The following is a 27,764-nucleotide window of genomic DNA, read 5'->3' as shown; positions in this document are numbered from 1 at the left end:
ACACTTTCCTCAGTAAGAGGGAGTGTTAAAATTTGGGTACTAGAGGACAAGTGTCTCCTAAGGCTTTGATCTGGGGCCTAGGGAAAAGTGTCCAAAATTTATTTGTACTTTTCTCCTAAAGTGGCTTTATAAATGGCAATGTCAATTTAATTTAAAAGTGACTTTATAAGTGGTAAAGTCAATTTAATTTAAAAGTGAATTTATAAGTGGTAATGTTATATTCTAATCTAAAGGTGACTCTATTAAAGTTAATTAAGAATTAGAAAGTGAAAAAGTGACTATGGAAGTAAAAGGCTAAGTGGGTCTTTATAAAGTGAGTGAGTTAAAAAATAGAAAGTGAGAATTAAATGCACATTTATTCTCATCCCTAGATCTAAATGAATGTCAACCATTAGATCTTAGGGTAACCCAAAAGGTCATTTAAAGATTAAAAGGAGAAGAGAAGAGAGAAAGATCAATTCATTCTTTCATGAGCATTTGAGAGAAAGAGAAGAGAGAGCAAGGAGAAAATTTCTGAGCAATGAGGAAGTGAAAGAGAGCAGTAAGAAGACATTTCAACAAATTTGGGCAGCAACATTTATTGGCACGCATCCCAAGGCAAAACTGCACAACAGGAGAAAGGCACAAAAATCGACGAAGAGGGACAACAGCAAGGGCATGAATTTCGAGGCAACCGCACTACGGGAATCCATACGGTTCGTACAACAGGTTCCTGGCACATTTTTCGAGGCAATCCGTACATCATTTAATGTTGTTTTATTTCTGGAAAATTTCTGTTTTGGCTGTTCGCTGATTGGCGCCATTTTCGAGGTGTAGTTCAAGCACAAAAATCGAGATAAGTTGTAATTTGTGGTTGTTGGAATTTTTACTGTGTATTTCAGTTTCTCTGTAAAAGCATTTTCAACAATAAAGAAGAGCTCTCTAACTGGGTTTCCCCAAGAGTTGTAGGGGGTTTTTCCAGGGTCACGTTGACCAAAAATCACTGTTTTATTTTCTGTTTGTGGCTGTTATAATTTTGTTGTGTTTTATTTCTGCAATTTCAACAATTGTGAAATCTCTAAATTTGTGTTTTTCAGAAAATATTGTCATTTCCAGATTTTAGAATGTTTTATCATGCTTGGATTTAAAACTAAATGCATGGAGTGATAAGGAAAACTGATAACCAGAGTGGGGGTTGAATTTCTTCAGTTCTGTTTAGGAAAGATGAAGAATCATCATTACTTGCAATTTCAGTTGTTGTCCTAGAATGGCTTAATGAAATTCGAAGTGAGTATGCAAAAGATCTAGAAACAAGTGCTATAATCAATAACCTTCCTTAGAATTCAAAATTTGAATGGAAAAATGATATTCTGTGGTACAAGGGAAGAATTTACCTAAGTCCAAATTCCAAATTTAAAGCCAAAGTTCTCAAAGAGTCCCATGATTCACTGTCAACCAGACATGTAGGGTTCTTTAAAACCTACTATAATGCATGCCAATCATTCTTTTGGAAGGGAATGAATAATTATATTAAAAAATATGTGGCAAAATGCGATAAATGCTAGAGAAATAAAAATGAGAACATTATGACCCCCAGACTGCCCCATTCCTTAAATATTCTAAATCAGAAGTGGGAAGAAATATCAATGGTATTTATCGAAGGATTACTCATGTTTGATGACAAGGACAAAATTCTCGTAGTAGTTGACAAACACCAAGTATGCAAACTTCATAGGAATGAAGAAATCAGACTTAGCAAAACAAATTGTCGAGATATTTTGCAAGAATGTATACAAATTACAAGGGTTTCCCCAAGGTCATTGTTAATGATAGAGACGCCAAATTCAAAGGTAATTTTTGGAAGGAATTTTTCAAACATATAGGAACCTACTTCAACATGAGTTCAGCATACCATCCTCAAACAGATGGTCAAATAGAAGTTGTCAATAAATGTTTAGAAGCCTACCTACGATGTTATGCAACAGACAAATAGAATAAGTGGGCTCAATGGTTACATCTTGCCGAATGGTGGTACAATTCCACTTACCACCCTTCAACAAAAATGACTCCATTTCAAGCACTGTACGGTTACAAACCTCCTAAATGGAAGGATCTTGCCATTATCGAGACAATTTCTAGCAGTTAAAGATCAGTTAGAAGAAACACAAAAAGTCTTCCAAGCACTAAAAGAAAATCCAAATACCGCAAGAAATCGTATGAAGCAGTAGGCTGACCGCAACATAACCGAAAGAGAATTTGAGGTTGGAGAATGGGCATTTGTTAAACTCCAGCCTTACAAGCAGTTGTCCTTAAAACAAAAGTGAAGAAACAAATTGGCACCAAAGTTCTATGGACCGTACCAGATTAATAAAAGTATCAGCCAAGTAGCATATAGTTTGAGCCTTCTTGATAAAAGTCGTGTTCACAACAACTTCCATGTATCTTGCGTTAAAAAAGCACTTGGCAAACACCAAGTGGAACAAACAACACTTCCGACATTAGATGACGAAGGGAAGATCATTTTAGAACCATAAGGTATGATATCCACTAGGGAAAAGAAGTTGCGATCGTGAGTAATCAAAGAATACCTGATTAAGTGGAAAGACCTACTAGAAGAAGAAGCTTTCCAAGAGACAGAAGCATTTTGTCAACAATATCCGTCGTTACGTATGCTTTGAGGACAAAACATCTTTTTGAGAGGAAGGCAGTGTTATGTAAAAAATTAATAATGTTGTAATTATAGATTAATTAGGCAAAAGGGCATGATCAATAACTAAGAGGCACTCGAGGCGGTATATAAGCCAAGGGCCCTTCTATGTAACATCATCATTCAATCATTTATAAAATATATGTAAATATTTATGATCTATCAATTAATGAGCTTGTACGTGTGAACGTGTGGAAAGTAGTTCAAGATATTTTCAAAAATTAATTCTTTTTTGGAAAAATAATTCAATATTGTAATTTACTCAAGTTACAAAAGTGAAAGTCTTACATTTAGCAATTGAGTATAAAGTTGTATCTCATGAATGACTTAGACTAGGAGTAATCTCAAAAATAGATTCTCTACTAAGATTATAAAGACAGGGAAAGGTAGAGGCTTTGAACATGCTTGAGCAGCTGAGCAGGGTGAGCAACAAATGGAGGAAGAGAGAGCAGGTAGCCAAGAAAGAGATTTTTCCAACAACATGCAATCCGATACAGTAGTTCCATACAATTGTATGCCTGTACGATTTGCATGAACACGACATACATTTATGCAGTGCTGATATTTGGGCATCCAGTGGAGGTTTCCTTGTAAATTTTTTTGAAGGAATGAAAAACTGATTTTAAGGAGTAATTACCTGTGTGGGTGAAATTAACTTTTATGCTTCTGCCATTTAATTTCTAGCTATTGTGCGAATGATTGCATAGTCTAAAATTTAATTTCAGCGTTAATTAAATTCAACAATCGACTTGTTTAATTGAGATAACAAGGACATTAGTCACCTAGGTCTTGGAATTTTCACACCACGTGTCCCAGTTCATCACCAACCTCTATGAAGTATGCTCCTCAACTCAAGCCTCCTCAAGTCAACTTCCCAACCTGCGAGATCCCATGGTTCCAAGTTCTAATGGCTAAGTGTCCTCCTTTGAGTGACCAAAATTCCTCCATTGTGTGCATCCAATGGACTAGTCATCATGCAAATTGGGGTAACAGGTGCCATGTCAACACACTAACTAAGGTCAGGCATCCAGACAAATTGAGCCATCCAGAAGTTAATGAAGCATAGTCAAAGGCGCTAGGGGACATGGTGCTCTCCTAGCAAGGTGAGAACACTTTTGTAGTAACTCCAAAAACTAACACTAAAGAGGACCATCATAATGCTAACTTGGTGGTAAATTATGTGTTGCTAATTAACATGACAGTGTCAATGCCTCAAAACTATTCTATGAAGTTTATTGAAGCAGCTGAATTTTTGTACTGGATTTGGTTTCATTTTATACTGATGTTTTATTTTGATAAATGCACCTTTACTAGTGGATGTTGTTACTTTCATTTTTTTTCAGCTTTTATAGGAGCTTCTTTTGCACTTTCACATTGTACTCATACTGGACATATCTTTTTAGTCCTGTTGACCTAATATTGTGGTCACTTGTTGGACATTAATAAAATTATCTTATCTATTATCTTATTGAATGTTGTTAACAATTATTTTTGAAATCTTATTTGGTATACATTGTTTTTCTATTGCAGCGGTGTTAAAGATATGGCGCAACGCTGATGCAGTTTGTTTTGACGTGGATAGCACTGTCTGCAAAGATGAGGGAATTGATGAATTGGCAGAATTTTGTGGTGCAGGGGAGGCTGTTGCAGCTTGGACTTCAAGGTGAGTGCGATCCTTTAACTTTCTTGATTTCACATTTTAAGGGTTGCATTGCCCTCAAGATTTTGAATTTTGATGCAGAGCAATGGGTGGGTCTGTGCCCTTTGAGGAAGCTCTTACTGCTAGACTTTCCCTGTTTCGGCCTTCAATTTCTGATGTTGCTAATTATTTAGAAAGCAATCCTCCAAGGTATGTGAAATTTTTTTCTTCTGTTGACTTTTTGCGGAAATATTTTGTAAGGATCTGCTCAAATGAACCCATTTTTGGGTTTCCCCAATAGCAGAAAAATGATGTTATCTGTTTGAAAGCTAGGAGTTTTAAACTCTAAGTCATATTCTGGAGAAATAGTAGGAGCAGACTGAAATGGAAAATATTTGTTACAACACAATAGAAATAACCAAACATACTTCTACAACACAATAGAAGTAACTTTCCCAATATGAAAATAATGTTATAATAATGCTATTAAAATTGGTAGTACATGGTGATAACAATGAGAAAGATACTGGGCAACCTATACAGAAGTTTCTACAGAGAATGTACGCCCACAATCTCGGCAAGCTAGCTCTTTTGGATTTCCTGAACTCGAAAGTCATGAAGAAACAAGCTTGGCATATCTAGCGTCAAGACTTATCATGTCCAGTATTGTTAATGGACCTTTCGGCCATAGTAGCAAGATTCGGCTGTAATCGATTTTACTGTACAGAAATTCGGCAGTATAAAAGGTTCAGTGAATTCTCTGTACAGTATGTATATGGAATGCTCAACTTACTTTTGGTTATCTCTGAAAATATGCTTCGTGTATTTAATCCCCGTGGACTTGTAAACCCAAAAAACAAACAGCCCAAAAACCTCAAAAATCTAAAAAACATCTTGAATACATCGGCAATATTTTCAATAAGTGAGTTATTTTCCCTTATTTCTTGTGCATTCTTGCAGCTGAAATTCTTCTAAATTTGTAACAACATGTGTTTTTCATATCTATGAGATGGATATGTCTATATTGGAGCCATACTGTGTTATTTTTAATCATGTATTTTTTCCATATCGAATCGTATCTGAATTTGAAATTCATATACGAATGTTGTGTAGAAATTTAGATTGCAAATACTGTTGAATTTTTCTACAATGATGCATAGTAGAAACCAATTTCCTGATCTGATAGTTACTGCTTAATGATTTTTAACAATTTTATGCCACTGATATCATTGAGCAAGTATACATAGAAAATCTCAACAGTAATGCATCAAAAATAGTAAGATCATGAAGAGACAACCTTGCATAGTAGAGACTGTTGATTTTTTGGGTAGCATTGGATGTGCTATAGCTCCGAAATTTTGTGGAGGGGCTAGAACACATGAGATCTCCAAGACCCACAAATCGTTTGGTGATATTCTACCCGGATATTAAAATAATTAATATTTTTAATAGGGTTCCCAAGTCTAAACTTAGGAAAATTAAAATATTAATGGGTATTAATGAAAATATGGGTGAGAAGCTTCTAAGAGATGAGGATCAAGTCTAATTTAATCTTAGCCATTGATTAGAGATTAAATCACGACTATTGATTTCTCAACAGGAAAAGTATAAAGGAAGGCTTGGGGTTAGTTGGAGAACACACATAGGGAGAGCAGCACTTGAGCTAGATCAAAATTCTGGGGTGTGGTTTGCTGAGAATTTTGGAGTAAGCTTCTAATGCAGAGAGGGGCAGTTAGGCAGCGAGACTTTTGTCCAAGGCCGAGAATACGGAACAGAGAGGCATCACAACACTAGGGAGAGACAACGCAGCTCCAGGAGGGTGATGCAGAAGCTGGAGGGATGACGCAGTCACTTAGAGGCAACACTGGGGTTTTTGTGACGCAGATTGAGCATCAGTTCAGCAGGTCGATTTCTGGGCCGGGAAGGCTCTTTGGGAGGTTGACACAACTCCTAGAGGAGGTGACACAGTCTCAGCACAAAGCTAGGAGGGATGACGCAGTCACTTAGAGGCAACACTGGGGTTTTTGTGACGCAGATTGAGCATCAGTTCAGCAGGTCGATTTCTGGGCCGGGAAGGCTCTTTGGGAGGTTGACACAACTCCTAGAGGAGGTGACACAGTCTCAGCACAAAGCTAGGAGCAACCATCGCTGCACAACACTATGGGGACATCGCAGTCACTTGTGGGGTTTGTTCATCTAGTTGTTGGATCCGCCAAAATATCTGTCTCCGAATAGAGGTACGTTTGCCAGATTGATTCTCCGTTGGGTGAGCCGGATTTGGCACCCTAGTTGTATTTAGAAATCTGCTTAACAATAAAACCCTCATATCTGCTGCATTGGTTTTCCCGCATTGGGTTTTTCCAGGGACGTTTAGTCCAAAAATAAGTGTTTCCTTTATGTGGTAGTCTCATTTATTTTTTCAGTACTTGATCTATATTTTTGATGTAGGTTGAAGTGTATTTGCATTAATATTTTCTGAATAATTCTGAAAATAACTTGTTGAATGAAGAACGCAAGTATGTAATGCAAATCAGTTTACTGCAGTAGGATTTCTGATTTGTTAGATTCATAAATTTTCATAGAGATGGCAAATTTATTTTGGGAAACCCAAACTTGAGAGAAAACCCAACAACTTTTCTTTTAGGAGAAATTATTCTTCAGCAAGGTTTACAATTAAAAAATTGTCTAGAAATCTAGGCCAAAATGCAAGTCTAAATACTAGTCAAACCTGGTCAAAATTTTAGCCAGTCAATGCTGGTAAAAGTAAAACAACCCAAATAGTCAAATTTTCAGCCTGGTCAACTTATCTCTTGCAGTCAACTTCAGACCTGTGGTTGACTCTTGCGGTCAGCTCTGACTGTTGATTTGGGGTAGCATCAAATGTGCTCTAGCCATGAAAATTGGTGTAGAGACTAAAGCACATGAGATTTCCAAGACCCAGAAATAGTTTGGACAGATTGTACCCAGTTTGGGAGATATTAAAATAATTAATATTTTTAATGGAGTTCCTAAGTCTAAACTTAGGAATAATAAAATATTAATGGGTATTAACAATGTCACATGGTTTGGGTTCGAGTTCGGGTTCGACAATGATTGGGTTCGGTTTGAGTTCGAATTTTTTGATGAGGTTCGCTATTAGGTTTGTCTATATATATAAACATATATTAATTTAAAATGAATTATAGGATAAAATAGTAACAAATCAACGTCAATAAACATAAAATATGCTATCACAAACTTGGAAATTGCAAGGATAAAATACAATCTGGAGTTGTGACGTGAAGTTATGAGTTTTGATCTATGGACTTGGTCATTGGCTATGAGGTTCGATGAGGTTCGTCAAACCTCAAAACATTTTTGAGGTTCGCCAAAATTCGAACCTTAAGGTTAAAGTTCGACGAACCTTGTGACATAGGGTATTAATATAAAACTGTGTTAGAAGGTTTCAAAAGTTATGGATCAAGCCAAATCTAATCTTAGCCGTTGATTAGAGATTTAATCTCGACTGTTGAAGGACCAACAAGAAAAGTATAAGAGGAGGCTTGAGGGTTAGTTGGAGAACACACCAGAGTGATTAATCATTCATTTTGCTAGAGCAGGGTTGCTAAGAAAAGTTGAATCGGTGATCAACAACAAGGGGTAGTGAGTACGAGGCAGAGAGGCAGAGACAGTATTGAGAGACTAGTGTAGAAGCAGAGAGAGCGAGAGTCCAGGCTACGCAGAGCCCAACAGAGACAACGTAAAGGCTAGAGGGATTGCGTCATCCACGCAGACGTTGTTGGAGTGACGTAGAGGGTCCCAAAGGCTGCGCAATGCCTTAGAGAGCTGACGCCAAGGGTCCTGGGGCTGACGCAGGTCAGCAGGAGGCTGACTCAGAGGCTAGAAGGGCCAGCGCTGAGCTTCAGTTGTGCAGGAGAGGGTTTCATGGGACAAGTTTTCTGAATACCTGTTTCCGAATGTAGAGGTATTTCTGCCATGTATTTTTCTCTGTCGGGTGAGCTGGTTAGGCACCTAGTTGTACTCAGAAAGACTGCATAATAATTTACCCTTTGAATAGTTGCATCGGTTTTCCCGCATTTGGTTTTTCTGGGGACATTTGTCCAAAAATAACGGTGTCACTTGTGTGCTTGTTTTCTTTCAGTTGATGATCTGTAGATGTTGTGACTGTATTGTGTTTATTTCGGTATTTAAATGTTTTAAATAACTTGTTCGAATTTAAACAAGTAGAAGAAATAAACTAGCAGAATACAGATTAATTTTCTAACGGATAGACTTAGAAAATTCAACACTGACATGTGGTCAACCCCTATGGTCAAACCCACTGTCAAACCTGCAATCAACTCGTCCTCTTTTGTGGTCAAACTCGGCTAGAAATCTCGGTCAAATAGCAAGTCAAACTCAGTCAAAAAGTCAAGAACTAGCTCGGTCGGATTTCCAAGAATCTTCTCCTTTGACTTCGCATGTGTGGCTGGAATTGAGGAGAGAATATGTGATAATCCAAATTGGTCAAATGAAGATGTCACATTGTGTATTTATACTTGTCAAATGGGTGAATTTTGACCAAGGGTCACACCCTTTCATGGTGGGGCCGACTTGACAATTTGGAGCCTACATGAAGCCCAATTTTTTATTTATTTTTTATTTTTATTTCCATAATTCTTCTAGGTCGGCTTAGGAGGCCTCTTGGCATGCGGAAATACTCACTGATGCTACACAAAAATCAACAAATTCCTCCCTGGTTTCAAGTTTGGTTTTCACATCATGTTTAAAGCCGTTCCCATAATTGTTAACAATTGATATAAACTTGAATTTAAATATCAAAACAAGAAACACTTGAGATTAATACAACATAGACTTATCTTAAATCTGCCCCACGCTACCTTGAAAACAATGTTGTAGCTATCCTTGTCTCTGTGCTACCTCTGCCTCGAAATCTGTGCCTTCATATCCTCAATATGCGTGCCACTAATCTTAGAAATCAATGCTTTGTAACAACATTAAATGCTGTACAATATCCTCACTTTTTGTACCAAAGACAACCAAAACATCTTGCTCAGTCTGTCTTGATTTTCGTGATAGTTTTTGTAGCTCGGATAGGTGTTTTAGTCTTAGATGATGTCTATGAGACTAAGGAACACGAGATTAATTATCTCCAATCCCCAAAAAAACACTTACTAGTGAAATTGTCTTAATTAAATTAATTAGCCAGTTTTAATTATTTTCCTATGTCTAACTTAAGGAAATGGGTTAATTAATCAAAATTAATTGAGACAAATCGATTTTTCTTTAGAGACTTGTAGAAAAGTTATTTTTAGAAGTCGATATGATCTTAGCCATCATTTGGAGTTAGATTGTGGCTGTTGCTTTGTCAACACGAGATTATAAGAGGAGATCAATGGGGCTTTTGGAGAACAATTCGAGAGACAGATTTGTAGTCATAGCAAGTGCGTAGTGATAGCATGGGCGACTCTAGCAACGGGATTTTAGCAGGAGAAATTGAGGGGATAATTTCTAGAGAGAATTCTTCACAGTTTGTTTCCAGTTTCTGAGTTACAGGATGCCAAATTTCCAGAGCAAGTAGCCAGATTATCCAGTGCATATTGCTAGAGGCTCGTTTTAGTTTCTAGTTGCTGGATCTAATTCTTGGACGCAGTACGAGTTAGTTTAGTGAGTTGTTGGAGGAAATTTATCTTGCTGGAATAATTCTCGGAAGGAAGTCCGCATTTCCAGAAGGAGGTGTGAGTTGGTTTAGGTAGAGCGAGCAACCAGTTTGAGGCAGTGCGAGTTGCTAGAGTTGGGCGAGTTGTTTTCTAGTGGGTCGATTTGCTTCATGAGTTTCAATTTGACTAGCATAAGTAAAGAAATAAATTTGCTGGAGCTTTGGCAATAAACAACAAGTAGTTTATGTAAATCTCAATTTTTGAAGAATAATAAAATCCCTTATTTGCGGAATTGGTTTTCCTCTCGGGGTTTTTCCAGGGACAATTTGTTAAAAAATACCGGTGTCATATTTTTGTGTGTTTTCTCCCAAGAAAATAATTGTAATTCCATTATAGATTGTATATTGAAATTACATGTTGTAGCTTCGACATATGTAGCATATGCAAAAAGTGGTTGTTCACCATACAATAAACTAGAGTGTCGTAGAAGTCCCGAGAGTTCATAATAAGTTACAAAAACTGTGCATGATATATAGTCCTGTTTAGATCCTGCTATTCACAATATGTAACAAAATGCTGAAAAAAGAAAATGATAATCATGTTGTTTCAGCTGTTATCTGCTGTTGCTCTATGAAAGGCCTGTGATAAAACTGATATGCATTCTGCCCCTGTTGTTCCTGGATCATCCATTGCCCATATGGCTGTTGCGCGACTTCCCTGGATAGGTGGTCAGAAATCTGGTTTCTTTCCTTTTAAATATGATGATAAGTAATGAAATCAAATTGAGATTTTAAGGTTAAAATATCATCCAATAAGCCTCTGAGTGTGTGCACATGATAGAGAGACTGAGAATTGAACCAATTAGTAACAATTTTGGAGTCCCCAAAAATCTGTAGTCGATTGCAGTGTTTTTCAAGTGAAAATATAAGGAGAAGTCTGATACTGTTGAGTTTGGCATAATTATTGGTTCCCCTTCCAAGGCCCATCTTGAGCTTGTGGTCCTCTGATAAGTACAAAATAACACCACCACCACATCCAGTATTTTGAGTAGACCCATCGAAAAAAGCCTAGGGAAATGTTTTATCTATGATTTCAGGTGCTACCTGCCGAGTGCGAATAGTCTGATCTTCTTTAGGGATTAGGCTATGTAGTGCTTCAATATGTGAGCAGGTGAAGATCCAATTAGTGGACATATCCCGAAAAATTTGCTTATTTCTTCCTATCTAGATGCCCCAACAAACTAACAGTGGGAGGTTGCGTAGTTTGTGTGAGCGGGCATTTTGCCACCAGCGATTCCACATAGTTTGTATAGTCTCTCCTTGCCATCTTATATTAACCGCTAGAGACTGATATAATAGGTTCCAAACCTGCTATGCAATTGGGCATTGCAGAAATAGATGATCAATAGTTTCAATGTCGTTCTTGCATAAACAACAGTGTGAAGGCCCGAAAAGAGACCTTCGGTGAAGGTTGTCATTGGTGGGGACTTTATTGTTTAAAAGGCACCACAGAAATAGTTTTGATTTTGGTGGAGATTTTAGTTTCCAGATAAGGCTACACCACCAATCTTTAATTTCAGGTTCATGATCCAAAAAAATGAAGATATATCCATCCTTGGGAGTGTATCTGCCATGCACAAAAATGGCCCAGATCAGTTCGTCATCCCTGTCGGAGATCCTCACATGAGATTCAACAAGTGCGGTAGTATACCTATTCCAATCATGTCCCCACTGGTTGGGGATCCTGAGATCCTGTGCCGACTTCCATGATTGACTGAGCATCGATGAATTGTCCGGGTCCGCGACCTGTGATAAGTATTTGATGCCAGAAGAATCCAAAAATTGCAAGAGGCCAGGAGGTAGTAAGTGAGCATTTCCACTCCCCGACCAGGCGTCTTTTCCAATACGAACACTGTCTCCTGAACCAATTTTCCAAGCTAGTCCATGTTGAATGACGGATATGGAGTGAGAGACCGCCCTCCAGATGGTAGAGATGTTAGGGTTGATCCTTATGGGATTGCGAAACCAATCTAGCATTGAGAGAGGGAAAATATATTTGTACTATACCACTTCCCTCCACAGGTTGTTAATAGTGAGCAACCGCCATCCCATTTTGGCTGTAAGAGCCATTGAAAAACAATTGAGATCCTTCATTCCCCATCCTCCCCATTTCTTGGATCTAGCAATTCGATCCCATCTTACCCAAGCAAACCCTTTGTTACTTTCTCGCTGTAAAAATTTGCAACAGATCTATTGTATTTTGTTGATGATGCCTTGGGAATCCAAGCCAGTGCCATCCAGTAAACTAGTATCGCTTCTAGTACTAACTTGATAAGCACCAACCTTCTTGCCCTTGATAGCCATCACTGATGCCATATATTGATTTTGGCTTCGATCTTTGCTACCAAACATGTCCAATCAGCAATATGATATTTGTTGGGCTTGAGCTGGTAACCCAAATATTTAAGGCCGTCTTCAAACTCTAGCTGTCTTTCAGTCTCTAGGGAAAATGCTGATGAGCATATATTCTTTCATTTTGTGAGCAGAATGGAGTTGAAATGGTTGATTTTGTGTGATTGGTTTCCATTCCTGTTGCCTTGCATAAAATGGATAGGAGTTGCAGAAAACATGACGATTCCCTAATGGAGCCATCAAGGAAAATGAACATGTCATCTACAAAGAAAAGGTGAGTGAGTGTGTTAGCGTCAGTCAATTTAACCCCATGGATATCCCCAGAAGCTCTGGCACCCAATATAAGTCTACTCAAACCTTCCATGATTAGAAGAAATAGTAAAGGTGACAGAGGGCATCCCTATCTGATGCCTCTCTTAGAGTGAAAGAAATTGGCTGCTCCACCATTGATAAGGATACTGTAAGAGACTGAAGATATACAACACATAACCCAATTGATAAAGTTGTGAGGGAAACCAATTTGGGTAAGAATAAGGCAGAGAGAGGTCCAATTGACTCTATCAAAAGCTTTGGAAAGGTTTATCTTGAGGATGATACTTTTCCGGTTCTTAAGTTTAATAGAGTGCAATCCTTCCTGGGCTCTGCCAATGGCTTCATGAATTTGTCGATGATTCAGAAACGCAAATTGTTCCATCGAGATTTGTTAGGACAGGATGGGCTTAATGCAGTTGGCAATGATTTTGGAGATGAACTTGTATATACAGTTGCGCAGAGAGATGGGCCTATAATCATCAAAGGTAGATGGATTATCAGATTTGGGTATCAGAGCAATGAAAGTTGCATTGAAGGCTTCAAACATTCTGCCATTCACCTTGCAATCTTCAATAGCAAGAAGGAGGTCCTGTCCAATAAGATAAAAAAAGGACAAATAAAATTCAACATGCCATCCATCCGGGTCCGGACTATTGTCCTTCTTAAACCACTTCAGTATTGCTTCTATTTCTCCTAAGGTGACAGGACTTTTTAGATTCTCAATCTCCTCTTCATCCACAAACCGAGGGAATTTTTCGGCCTCTCTAAAAATCTCGGCTATAGATGCTTCACGAGGGGCTCTAAAGAGTCGACTAAAATGTCTGATTCCCATGCTTGCCAGATGGATGAAAGATCGAGCCTCTCTGCCCTCATCATCTTTTAAGGACAAGATGCTGTTTGTGGTTTTCCTCCCTCTGGCACATTGCTGGAAGAATTTGGTGTTGTCATCTCGTGCTTGGAGTCATATGGCTCTGTCCTTGAGTCTCGAGTCCTCTTCTTTCTGACGTAATAGTCTGAGTCTTTCACCCTCAAGTCGTGTTAGTTGCATTTTGGTTTCCGGGGAAATGAAACCATTGTTGTCAGAGTCCACCAAATTGGCCAGATCAACCTCAATTTTCCGGAGATTTGCTTCATCCCTATTCTTCTTCTCCTTGGCCCATTCAATTGTTCTATGCTTGAGTCTGGTCAGGTTGTTGACTATAACTTTTGCAGGGATTCTGTCACTATCTTGAGAGCAGGTGATCCAAGTATCTTTAACGATTTGGTGAAATTCCTCATATTTTAACCAAGATGAATTAAATTTGAAGGTTGTCTTTGGTTTGGGTGCGGTCCCCACAATTTCTAGGAGAATGGGAGAATGATTGGAAATGCCTCTTGAGCCAATCCGTTGCCTGATCTTGTCGAACATGTCCACAAATGGTGCCTTTATGAGAAAACGATCCAACCTTCTAGCAAGCATAGCCTCACCAATCCTACTATTCTGCCAGGTAGGCTAAATTCGTGCCACTTCAACGTTGAGATAGCCGTAATGGTCCAAGAGATGCTAAAAAAAATCAGAGAGGGGGTTGATTTGGGCATGTCTTCCCCATGATTCTGCATGTCCTAATGAGAAGTTTAGATCTCCACTGATGATGATATTATCATTGGCCATGAAAGGCGCCCGCATTAATCTTTCGCAATAATCTACTCGATTATGACGAGGACCGTAAATATTAACCAGTCTCAGGGTGTGTCCGAGGTCTTCCGAGAACACATCTGCTGCCAATACCCCATACCTTCCCCAGACGTTTTCAAACTTAATGGATTTGTTATTTATGCCCATGGCACATGGCACAACCACCATACCTTCCTCGTGCATCTAGGGCGTTAAAGGTCCATCTAGGGAGGAGGGCTTTCAACATATTAATAATGGTCTCACCATCACCAAGGGTCTCTTGTAAGAAAATAACATCCATCTTTTCCAATTCAAACAACCTCCTAAGGGCCAATTTTTTGTCGGGGCTGACTAATCCCATGCAATTGAAGGAGATGCACTTCATCTGGGAACCACTTTAGGGCTGCCTTTTGCTCTAAGAACCCGATTAATAGAAATTTGTTTGTCGAATGCCACCTCCATCCTAGCTTTGTGAATGGCTTCAGATATATTGGAATGTCTTCCTCTTGATGGCTTGGGTCCTTTAATGGGAGAGGCGACACCAATGCCACATCCATCTTGTTGGGTGGCTTGTCATTTGCATGGGATCGAAGATTATTCCTATGGCAGGCAGTGTTCCACGGGGACTCGCAACCCCCCCTGGGGGTCTAGTTTCCTAGCTCCCCCGCGCTCCAGGGACTTGGGGACGAGAAGGGGTCATTTCCCCACGCTCCCAAAAAACAGGGTACGCAAGGGGATGTGCCAGGGAGTCGTTTCCTTGTGTTGAGGGGTCATTTCCGAAAATGGGCTCGTGAGGGGTCGAGGGGGGACGAGGGGGGTCGAGGGGCCCAATTTTTTTAAATAAACTTTTGTTTATAATTAAAATTTAACATTAGTTTTAATGCTTTAGGGTTTCAATTCGTTTTTTTTAATTTAATTCATTATTCGCCCTGGCCCCTCACTCCATTCGCAAGACGTTCCTAGTTCCTCTGCAACAGAGAGGAATTGGTCCACATATAGCTTCATCCACTCTATCAAGAGGAACAAGCTTACCTCTAAAAGAGTGGAGAAGTTTGTTGCTATGCATAGTGCCCTACGTCTTGAGCATAGGAAGACACTTGAGTATTTGAAGGGACCAACAACACGATGGGATGTTGATCTAGAGGATGATGCACAGATAGATATGGAGGAGAGATTTGATGAGAGACAGATGGGGTTGGTTGGTGTGCCACTTAGCATGTTTGAGAATGCTAGTGATTCAGATTCAGATGGTGATATGGTTGATCCTGATTTATTCATGCAGTAGCTGGATGCAGAGACTAGCGGGGCATTACCTTGAGGCTTGAGCAAAATTATGCTCATTTATCTTTTGATATGTTGATGTTCTTATGTTATTCTGACTCTATAAAATTTTGACTCTTGATGTATCAGACTTGACTTTAGTCTTTTATAATTCTATAAAATTTTGACTCTTGATGTATGATGTATCAGACTTGACTTTTATAATTTTATGTCAATATTCACTGTTCAGTATTCAATGTTCATAGTAGGAAGTGGAACATCAATATGGTTTAAACTTTAATCATAATGTATGATGTATGATTATAAATTAGAATTTTAAATTTATATGATATTAGATAATGATATTCATATCAATGATCATGCTTTGCAGCTTTTCAATTCAAACCCAATTGTCATAGTGGACTCAATTTATAAATTATATTTTATATTTATAAGTTTTTAAGACCCTGACGTCCCCCCACGTTTCCTAAAAATTGGTGGGGAGCTTTTGCATAGGCCGCTCTCGCGTATCCTCACTCGCTCGCCCCCTCTTCCTGGAACCTTGGTGGAACATTGATGGCAGGTGCTATTCTCTAAAGAGGTATCTCCACCGACAGGGGTCGGGACAGGTGGGTATTCAGGGATGGACGGGGAAGGGGTCGGGCAATGGGCATGGGCCGATGTCATAGGGCAAGAGATAGGATTCATGTTGCAAAAGGAAATAGCAGCCCCAAAGATAGGAATAGATGCAGAAAATAGTTCAGAAAAGAATGACAAGATTTATCTAGGGAGGAGGGAGAGAGAAGAGAATCTGCAAGCAGACCAGATCTAGAAGAGTGTGAATGAGTGAACCTTGCTAAAGATGGCCGAGCTGCTGGATGCTGAGTGCCTTTGACAGTGTCCTTCTGGGACGTCTGTGACTTGGTTTGTTCCTTTTGTGGGGATTCCTTTGATCCACCATTCTTTGTCTGTGCCCCAGCCTTCTCTAGTATAGGTCTCATGGGTATACTTTCTTTAGATATCAGTGGGGAATCCTTGTAGAGATGGCCAACTTCATGGCGTCTTCTGCATCTAAAAGGAACCCGTTCATAGTCCAAATTTTGCATCCTGACGATTCCATCCCTGGTGTCCAAATGCACAAGAATGCGGGCAGCAAACATCTTTCCTGTCTCTATAAATGATTTGTCATGGTCCAAATAGATGCCCAGATCATTCCCAATGCACCGAAATACATCCTCAAACCAGAAATGAAGACGTAGACCCAGAACTCGCACCCAAATAGGACCTGCACCCAAATTCTCCTTATCCTGATCAAAAAGCGGCGTCCACCGTTTTAGAAGAATTGGTGCCATCTCAATGTGCCAGAATTTCAACATTACCCAATTAGCATGATCAGGATGAGTGATGTTTAGGGCAAACCATCCCGTTGTCATGGTCATAACATAAGGCAACTGATCAAGAGTTTGGCCCCAAATCTCAACTACCCATCGCTTAATTCTTGACGTGGAATAGTTTTGTCCTCGAACTCTTCCAACAAGCACTGTGCTTGCGGTGTCCAAGACCTGCACCATTTTAATTCCTTCCCCGAAGGCCAACATACGCACTCGCTCCCTAACTTTGGTGCTTTTTGATTTTTGCCAGATTTCCTCTGCGTTCCTTCTTTTGAGAGTCCTATTTTATGGTTCAAACAATCTTATGCTCTTGAAACGCTAGTGTCGAATTGCTCTAGATCCAGAGAGATGTGAGGCTCAATATGGAAACATCTTGATGTCTTCACCGATTGAGAAACTGATTTCCTTGGGTTGTAGTGTTCGGCTCATAGGTTCCTCTCTACCCTAACTCTTCGGAACATATATCATATGCCTTTTCCCTATAGACCTCGTTCGGTGCTGCAGAGGCTTCCCTGAGGCTTGTCCCTAGAGAGGAGAATTGTTCTTGCTCCCATAACAAAATCTCTTATGGTGATGAGATTGAGAAAACAGGTTGCAACTGATGCCAAATACGACGCTAAAGGGTCAATTGGTACAGATGCTGTAGAGGCTTCCCCGAGGCCTGTCCCTAGAGAGGAGAATTGTTCTTGCTCCCATGACAAAATCTCTGATGGTGATGAGATTGAGAAAACAGGTTGCGTCTGAGAAGATGCCAAATATGGTGCTAAAGGGTCAATTGGTGTAGATATTCTCGGAATTGTCTTAGAGGGTTCAAACCCTAATGTAGATAACGAGATCTCCCCCTCGCCCACGACAGGGGTATAGGCATCAACTTGTTCAACCGGTTCCCCTACAACTACCGGTGAATCCAAAACGACATGCTGAGGTGGATCCTCAGTCTAGATCGGCATAGATTCCATGGGCTCAGTTGAATAATCCACTAAATCTTCTTCCATTGTAGCAAAAGACGAGGATAAGGATCAGACTTTGAAAAAACCCTCACCAGATAGGATCCTTGGGTATACTAAATCCTTGTCTGCCTGTAATTGCAACAGTCACCGAAATTTCAGCCCTCCGGCTAGAATAGCGCAAACCCTCTGGGGTTTTGAACTGCTGCCTCCTGCAGCTTTTTCTATCTCCCTCTTCTGCTGAACGCTGGGTTCTTTGGCACTATTCTTCTTGCTTCACCTGCACTAGCTCTGATACCATGTGAAAATTCGAGAATCCCACCCGAATCACCTACTACAGCAATTGATTAAACTTCTCATTTTTGTTAAATACTGAAACAAATTATTTACTGTTTCCTACAACAATTATCGAAGCTAACTCACTGCAACCGTCACTTAATTAATTAATTTGCCCAAAACAAGAACATAACAAATAGAGAAAGATGCACAAGTGATAGTATTTTTTGGACAAATGTCCTCGGAAAAACCCAATGCAGGAAAACCGGTCCAACAGATCTGAGGGTTTTATTATTGTGCAGGAGAAAATCTGAGTACAATTCTTGGATGCTCAACTAGCAATACGATACAGAGAGAAACTGGACAAAATGAATGGTGAAATAATCTCACACTGTCACTGGGAGAATCTAAGTCTGATCACGTTGAACTGGAGCCTTTGTGCAGAACTGTGTCACTCCTACGCAGTTCCTGTGTCACCCTTGCTGGGTATCACACTGCTCCTTCTCTGGACCCTTTGCTGGCTGGAAAATCCGAATCTCTGCCTCCTGATCTCACACCCTAGCTCTCGGCTACTGAAACTTGATTTCCTTAGCAGGAATTCAATCTCCCTCTAAGGCCTGCGCTGCCACTGCGTCAACTCTGCGTGGGCCAGCATCTGCCTTTCTCTAGACTTCATTCTGCCCTCTATCTGCCTCGTACTCTACGGCCCAAGAAAACTTCCTTCTTCCGGATACTCATTGCCCCTTTTTGCAAGAAATCTACTCCCTCAAAATTTCCTCCTGAGAACTTCTCACTTCAGAAATTCGATCTCTGGATCTCTCGTTGTGTTTTCCAAATGACCCTCAAGCTTTCTTGAATAATCTTCTCGTTGGCATTCAACGGCCCAGATTAAAAGTTAATCAATGGCCAAGATCATTTTAGCTTGATCTTTGTCTTCTTCTAGAAGTTATACCCACAATTAGATTAATACTCATTAATATTTTTTAATTTCCTAAGTTTAGACTTAGGATCCCATTAGAAAATCTATTTATTATTTTGATAAAATTGTCTCTAGGTGGAATTTCCCAAAACACTTTCTGGGTTCTTTGGAATACATGTGCCCAAGCTTCCCTGCAAAATTTGAGGCCTAGAGCACATCCGATGCTACCCCAAATCAACATAAAACTGCTCACTTATTTCTTTAATGTGTTGTTGATGAGACTCCAAGGCACTAGTAACAACCGTGCGTTGCCCCTCCAGTTTTTTCTTTATATTTTCACAGTTTCCTGTAGCACCTCTATATCTTCAAAATCAAGGCTGCAAGTAGGAATCAATATGCTAATACGATGCTCTTGGTGCTTGCTTCGGCCCATACAAGGCCTTCTTTAGCCTGCATACATGAGAATCTCTCCCTTGCACCTCAAAGCCCTTTGGTTGATATATACCTCCTCCTATATGATCCCATTGAGAAAAATGATCTTGACATCCATCTGGTGGATCTTCCAACCCTTCTCTGCTGCAATGGAGAATCGAGATCACTGCTCTAATCAAAGTGTACCAAGCCATTAGTGCGAAGGTCTCGTCATAGTCATCTTCGTCATAGATTTGATAAGCCTCTGAGGTCTCACTGTACCTAACAAAAATGCCTTTCTCTGTTGTGGGCTCTAACTTTGTCCTTTTCTTTGAAGGGACATGTGAATATGTAAGGCACCAAAAAATCCTAAAGTGCCCCACCTCTAGCTTCCTCTCAGTGAAAGCCTCCTTAGGAGCCTTGCTCCCCAACACTCTGTGTGGACTCCTGTTTTGCAGATATACTGCAGTGTTGATGTCTCTGCCCATAAGAAGAATGGTAGCCCCTGATCATGTAACATGGTTGTGGCAACCCCAACTATGGCCCGATTCTTTCTCTTAGCAACCCCATTATGCTATGGGGTGTAAGGAACTGTCCACTCTCTCCTAATTCCTGCACTAGCACAAAAATATTTGAACTCATGGAAGGTGTACTCACCCCCATTATTAGACCTCAAGACCTTGATCTTCCTTGTCTAGTTCTCCACGGGAGCTTTGAAGTCTCGAAACTTCTTGAAGGCATCATCCTTGGTCTGCAAGAAAAAAATCTAGGTCTTGCTAGAGTAGTCATCAATGAAAGTGAATACAAATATCCACTCAAAGAAGATGAAGACATAGGACCACATATATCTAAATGAATCAAGTCTAGGATACCACTCACCCTACTGTCACTACTCAGAAAGGTTGTCTTGGTGTACTTTCCCAAAGCACACCCCCTGCACACATCATGATGCTCCATGCCAAATACCGGTACACTTGCAACTATCTCCATTAGCATGCACAAAGCCCCATGATGCAAGTGTGCCATCCTCCTGTGCCATAGCTCACATAAATCACTACTGTTGGTAGTGGATACCATTGCCCCCCTTGGCTGAAACATAAGTCTATACAACTTCCCAAAGTGGATGCCAATCACTCTCGCTGAAGTGATGCTGGATTCCTTGGGATACATGAGGACCTGTCCATCACGGAACACCACTACATATCCCTTGTCCTCAATAGCAGATATAGAAATGAGGTTCTTCTTCAGCCCAAAACATACAAGACATCTGTCAGTTTCAAGGGAGCCTGTGACTCCCTTTGAAAGGATACGATCCCCACACCAACTACTCTAAATGTAGAGTTATCACCCAAAATTACCTCCTGATCTATGTCTCTCATAACCGAATTTGTGAAGTGCTATCTGACACCTGCCATGTCGTGTGAAGCTCCACTGTCTAAGTATCACACACTGGAGGATAAGTCTGTGACAAGGCGACCACCAAAGAAAACTCTTTGTCAAACTATGTGGCGAACTCATATATCTCTGCATAAGCTACAACGTTCTTCTTCTTTCCCTTCTTGTTGGGACAATGAAAGGCATGGTGCCTCGCTTTTTGGCAAACAAAGGATCTCACTTTGCTCATGCCCTTATCTTGTGTCTTCTATTTCCCCTTCTGCTTGACCCCACTTGTGGACCCCTTCTTGGACTTCTTTGCCTTTGCTACAATGGCAACATTTTCCTCATCCATCCCACCATGCCGACAGCCACTCTTGGCATTCCTCTTGGTCTCCTCCTGAATGAAATAATCCCACATCCTCCCCCAATCTGGAAGAATGCCATCCATGAATCCATCCCACTTCTTGGGGAAGCCACTCAATTGTGTCCTGACCAATTGGTCATCAGGAATAATGTCTCCCACTACAACCAACTCATCTCTCACCTGCGTGATGTTGGTAAGGTATGAGGTCACTGTGTCAGTTTTGGTCATCTATGTGTTTCTCAGTTTCTCACATAACAACATCTTCCTATTTTCATTAGTGCTTTGGTAAAGTTTTATCAATGAATCCCACATCTCGTAGGAAAGTTTCTTCCCTGACACATGAGGTATAAGGTGGTCTTTAATCACCTTAAGAAGGATTCTCTTAGCCTTCACATTGCACTTGTTGAACTCTGACAATTGAATAGGATCAATAGGTGGTTGTACTACCCTCTCGACAATATTCCACATCTCAAACTCCTCTAGCAACAACACTATCCTCTCTTTCCATGGGCCAAAGTTTTCAGCCCCACTTAACTGGGCCTCCACCCTCAAACTAGAAGCCATTTGACCCTCTCAACCAACTCAACTATCCAACAGTGAAAATGGATAAATAATCTCCCTCTCAACCACCAAATCTCTAGGTATGTAGGCTGGTTATACTTGCTATTCAACACTGTTCAGCTGGTAGGTTCATTGTTGCCCTGATACCATGTAGAAATTTTGACTGTAAATCCCTCCCCGGTTTCAAGTTTGGTTTTCACATCAAGTTTAATGCCCTTCCCATAATTATTAGAAATTGATATAAACTTGAATTTAAATCTCAAAACAAGAAACACTTGAGATCTACTCTACTTTTCACTTTTGCTGAGAAATCACACAAGCATGCATGAAATTTGAACACAAGAAATTTTTGGTCAAACTGACCCTGGAAAAACCTCAAAGGGAAAACCAGTGAAGAAGGGAGATTTATTTTTCCTTAAGAGAATTTGGTACAGCAGTACAATCAACAATTAATACAACACTGACTTATCTAAAATTTGCCCCATGATGCCTTGGAAACAATGTTGTAGTTGTCCTTGATTTCTGTGCTACGTCTGCCTTGATAGCCTCGATTTGTGTGCCACTCCTCTCCTTCTCCTTCTCTTCGCCTATCTCACACATGAAGAATGAAAATACGCAAAGTGCCTTTTACCCCTTTTTATCCTCTTAATGAAGAGAAAGACTTATTGCTAAGATCAAGTGTTGAGATTAGATCTTAGCCCTTCTTGATCAAGCGTGGAGATCTAATCTCACATTGACCCCCTATAGTCCCCCTTTTTATTAATTAACCCTCCTAGTCACTTTTGTTGGAAAACTAAAGTAGATATATTAGGGTTTGATTCTCCTTTATTGATAATTACGTGTGAGTGTGTTGGCTTTTTTTACTTCTTTATTATCTTATCTTTCATCAAGCAATTACTATATTATGTGTGTACGAAGATCACAAAACAAGAGACACAAGATATAGGCACTATGCCAGGGAAAAACCCCCCTCAAGGGGAAAACCCAATCAAGATAATTCTTCCTTTCAATAGTATTCTTTGAGACTCTTCACCTTAGACAAAGACAAGGCCTTCCTTCCACACCAAGTCAGCCTCCTAGATCTTTGACCCCTTCTAGCAACTTCGACTATGCAGTGGCTTCCGGCAATAGGCAGCTTCGGCAACAACGAAACTTGGAAGACTTCGATCTCCCAATCTAGGGCACGAAACAGAGAGAGAGGCACCAAAAGTTCGATTTTCTTCTTCTCCTTAGACTTCCCCAAACTTGCACTTCCTTTGGCTTCCCGGCAACAGACTTCGCACTTCTCCAGCTACTCTTGAGATATCGAACTAGCTTGAGATGTGATACTCCAAATGACTTCGACTAGCTTGTATTTATAGGCTTCTTGTGGGTCGAATTAGGGTCCTTAGGCCGACTTGATCTCTTCTAGGCCGACTTGGTGTGGAGGATACATAAATCATATTTGACTCAATACTAAACCTTTTTACATGATTCAAAAGCCCAAGAAGGGTCTCTTTGAATGTACAATGACTCTATAAACTCAATATTAATCCTAGGAGTCCACAATGGGGACTTTGACTAATATAATGATGACCCAAGCATGAAACCCATGCTTTAATAAGTCATTGTTACAATTTCTTTTCTTTATTCTTTTGACAAGTACATTTCACGATGACTCAAGTACATTAATGAAGACTGAATATAGTTACATTTTCCAACACTCCCTCTTAACTAGGGAGGTATTCATAATGTACAAATACAATGGAAGATCTCATACTATATGAAACAATGAAGAACTTTAGGCACCACAATGCGATGGACTAGATTCCTGACTAGGGCAATCTATCCATTGGTCTCTCAACAATTTAGATACCACAATGCCATGGACTAGATTCCTGACCAAGGGAATCTATCCAAGTGGGAATAAGGTGGATTCAAGCTTTCAACCTCACAAGGTACCATCAGGCTTACTTGCTAACCACCAACCAAGGGACCTAGGTGCGTATCCATGGATAGAGCTCAATGACCCATGCCACCCTTCCATACTTTGGGACCTAGACATCAACACAAAGTGTCGGCCAGATGTCCTCCCAGGCAATGCTTCACTCGCAAAGCGTCAACAAATCTCTTCCATTTCCTTATCATCAAATCAATCAGCAATGTCTATCGAACCCAACAAGTTTCTCAGATATTCAAACTTCTTATTCGAAAGAGCCTTTGATAGTATGTCTGTTACCTGTTCATCTGTCAAGACATACTCCAACTTCACGATCCCATCTTGCACCAAGTTCCTAATAAACTGGAACTTATTATTGATATGTTTTGTCCTCGAATGAAACATAGGATCTCCAGACATCTTGATACAACTTTGATTGTCACAATTAATCACAGTAGGACCTAGAGACTTCTCGAACAAATCTGTTAGAAGCTTCCTTAACCAAACAACTTCCTATCCTACTTCACATGCAACCACATATTCTGCATCAACGTTACTCAACGCAACGAGATCTTGCTTCCCACTCATCCATGAGATCATAGCATCTCCCAAACTAAAACATCCTTCGGCAGTGCTCCTTTCATCGATCCCACTGCCACCCTAATCAGAGTTTGTGAAGCCATTTAGCTTGACTTCCTTACTATCATACTTTAGGCAGTGATATATAGTGCCACGAAGATACCTCAGTATATGTTTAGCTGCTATCCAGTGATCCTTGTTAGTTTTTGGTAGCATCAGATGGGCTCTAGCCATGAAAATTGGTGGAGAGGCTAAGACGCATGAGTTCTAAAGAACCTAGAAATCGTTTGGTTAAATTCCACCCGGATTGTATTTTATTAAAATAATTAATTTTTTAATGGGGTTCCTAAGTCTAAACTTAGGAAAGTTAAAGTATTAATGGGTATTAATCAAAATATGGGTGAGAATGTTCTAGAAAGCAGATCAAGTCAAGTTTTTAATCTTAGCTGTTGATTAGAGACTTAATCTCGGCCGTTGAAGTCTCAACGAGAAAAGTATAAGAAGGGGGCTTGGGGTTCATTTAAAAAGATACACCAAGAGAACGAATTGATCTAGAGTTCGAAATTTTTGGGGTTTGGAAGCTGAGAAATTCGAACTAAGTGGTCATTTTGTAGCAAAGGGGCAGGGATAGTTTGCGAATACTGGGCAGAAAGGCGGAGAGCCTCTAGTGGAGGCAATGCAACACCTAGAGGGACTGACATTGGGCCAGTCTAGGCCCACGCAGGCTTGACGCTGAACTAGGGAGAGCCAACACAGAGGAGAAGCTGCCCTCACGCAGAAATCCAGAATTTTGTTGGGGAGCTACTGAAACAGCCGGGGAAGGTTGACGCAGAAGCTCCAGGAGGCAGAAGGGATAGCATAGACCCTGACGCAGAGTCTATAAGGCTGATGCGGGGCCTACGCAGGGCCAACACAGAGATAGCCGGGGGTTTGCCAGTTCTGTTGCCGGATCAGTCGGAAACTGCCGGGTGAAGTGAGGTAATCTCACTCAGTTTTCCGCCATTATATTTTTCTCTGTAACTGGATTGTCGGGAGGGCATCCAACATTGTATTCAAAACTACTGCTTAATAATATAAAACCCTCAGAGCTGCTGCACTGGTTTTCCCGCATTGGGTTTTTCCGGGGACTATTTTGTCCAAAAATAACGGTGTCCTATGTATCTTGTTCTTTGCTTAGTTTCTTGTTTCATGTAATCAAATTAAATTGGTGTAGGTTGCAGAAGTAATTTACTTTAGTGTTTTTCATAAAATAACTTGATAATGTATATTAAAATCAAGTAGGAGAAGTAAATTTAGTTTTGTTGCAGTAGGGGTTTTTTGACTGTAGGAATTTTACATGGTATCAGAGCATTGATTTTGAAATAGGAAGAGCAGATGCAACGCTAAGCAGAGAGGCCAATAGCTGCATTTGGTAGCAATTTGAATCCCCTTGAAGGGATTGCGTAGTCCTTGCTGGGAAAGCAGAGATTTTGAGGAAATCTCTCTCTGAGCGAGTCGACAGAGAGGTACGATTTCCGGTTAGTGAGCTTGTAGAGGTAGAGGGAGTGACGCAGAGCCTCAGCGTAGTGCTTGAAGGGCGTAGTTTTTGCCGGGGCAGAAATCTGTCGGAAAATTGCGAAGACACATAGAAGGGGAATTTTCTCCTCAGAGGATTTTTCTTGCCAAAAGTTCGAATTTTTCACTTGCCGGGCAGCAAACCAGTGCTGTGCAGTGACTAGAGGAGTCAATTCGACAGTTTGGGTGAGATGGCATCACATGGGCTCAGAGATCAGGACAGGTTGGAAGGAGCTTCCAACTATGTCATATGGAAGATCAAAATCTTAGCTGTTCTGGAGGAGTACGACCTTGAAGCTTACGTCAAAAGTGTTGTGGTTGTTCCCGCAGACAGTGATAAGAAGAAGAAGTACAAGGCCGAGCAGGGAAAGGCAAAGAGGTTCATACTCCATGGAGTTCGAGATCATGTGGTCTCACACTTGCAGGGCAAAGATACACCTAGAGGGACTGACGTTAGGCCAATTTGGGTCCACACAGGCTTGACGCTGAACCAGGGAGAGCCAACGTGGAGGAAAAGGCGCCCTCACGCAGAAATCCAGAATTTTGTCGGGGAGCTGCCGAAACAGCTGGGGAAGCTTAAGCTCTAGGAGGCAGAAGAGACAACGCAGAGGCGACGCAGAGCCTGTAAGGCTGACGCAGGGCCTACGCAAGGCTAGCGCAGAGATAGCTAGGGGTTTTCCAGTTTTGCTGCCCGAAATTGCCGGAAACTGCCGGGTGAAGTGAGGTAATCTCACTCAATTTTCTGCCATTATATTTTTCTGTGTAACTGGATTGCTGAGAGGAAATCCAACATTGTATTCAAAACTACTTCTTAATAATATAAAACCCTCAGAGCTGCTGCACCGGTTTTCCCGCATTGGGTTTTTTCGGGGACTATTTTGTCCAAAAATAACGATGTCCTATGTATCTTGTTCTTTGCTCAGTTTCTTGTTTCATGTAATCAAATTAAATTGGTGTAGGCTGCAAAAGTAATTTACTTCAATACTTTTAAGAAAATAACTTGATAATGTATATTAAAATCAAGTAGGAGAAGTTAAATCAGTTTTGTTGCTGTAGGGGTTCCTTGAGTATAGGAATTTTCACAATCATAACCGGGCTTCAACTGAAACTGACTAAGAATGTGTACTGCAAAACATATATTTGGCCTAGTATTTACTCGATACATTAGGGAACCCACCAACTGATGATAGGAGGTAGGATCCATGAGGCTAGAGTCAGAGTCCCTCAACTTCTTGAGATTGGTGATCATAGGAGTAGTCATTGGCTTGGAATCCATCATCCCAAATTTCTACAATAACTTGATGATGTACCTTCCTTGCCCCAAATATATCTCCCTAGGTCTCTGCCATACTTCTAGACCTAGGTAATAGTGCATCAGTCCTAGATCCTTCATTTCAAATTCAGCTGCCAACATCTTCCTGCATTCTTGGATTCTTCGCTCCACACCTGTGATGAATAGATCATCCACATATAGCAGAATAATGACGGGCTCATCATTCACAACCTTGATGTAGAGATTCAGATCAACATAACTCTTCACGAACCCAATTCTTACTAGATATGCATCCCATCCTTGCATACCGTGCCCTAGGTGCTTGCTTCAAACCATACAGGGCCTTCTGAAGTTTGCAAACATGAGAGTCCTTGTTATCAACTTCAAAGCCTCCGGGTTTTTCGTGTAAAATTCCTCATCAATGGTCCCATTTGGAAATGCGGTCTTCACATCCATTTGATGGATGTTCCACCCCATTGTTGCAGCCAATGAAACCAACGATCTAATAATAGTGTACCTTGCTGTAGGTGCGATGGTTTCTTCATAATCAATGCCCTTTCCTTTTGAGAGAA

General features: G+C 40.4%; 1 protein-coding gene across 1 annotated transcript in view; it reads left to right on the top strand.

The window, feature by feature from the left end:
• Positions 1 to 27,764, top strand: part of LOC149138140 (phosphoserine phosphatase, chloroplastic-like) — a 225,675-nt gene that overhangs the window by 87,966 nt on the left and 109,945 nt on the right. The window contains exons 2-3 of the mRNA XM_089449156.1: positions 4,217 to 4,349; positions 4,428 to 4,535. Of these exons, the coding sequence (XP_089305282.1) occupies positions 4,217 to 4,349; positions 4,428 to 4,535 (241 nt within the window). The remainder of the gene's footprint in view (positions 1 to 4,216; positions 4,350 to 4,427; positions 4,536 to 27,764) is intronic.

Source organism: Pinus tabuliformis, chromosome X (genome assembly GCF_031772625.1).
Source record: "Pinus tabuliformis cultivar Carrire ecotype Pingquan chromosome X, CPIR1, whole genome shotgun sequence".
Lineage (NCBI taxonomy): Eukaryota > Viridiplantae > Streptophyta > Pinopsida > Pinales > Pinaceae > Pinus > Pinus tabuliformis.
This window is presented reverse-complemented; position numbering and strand designations above follow the sequence as displayed.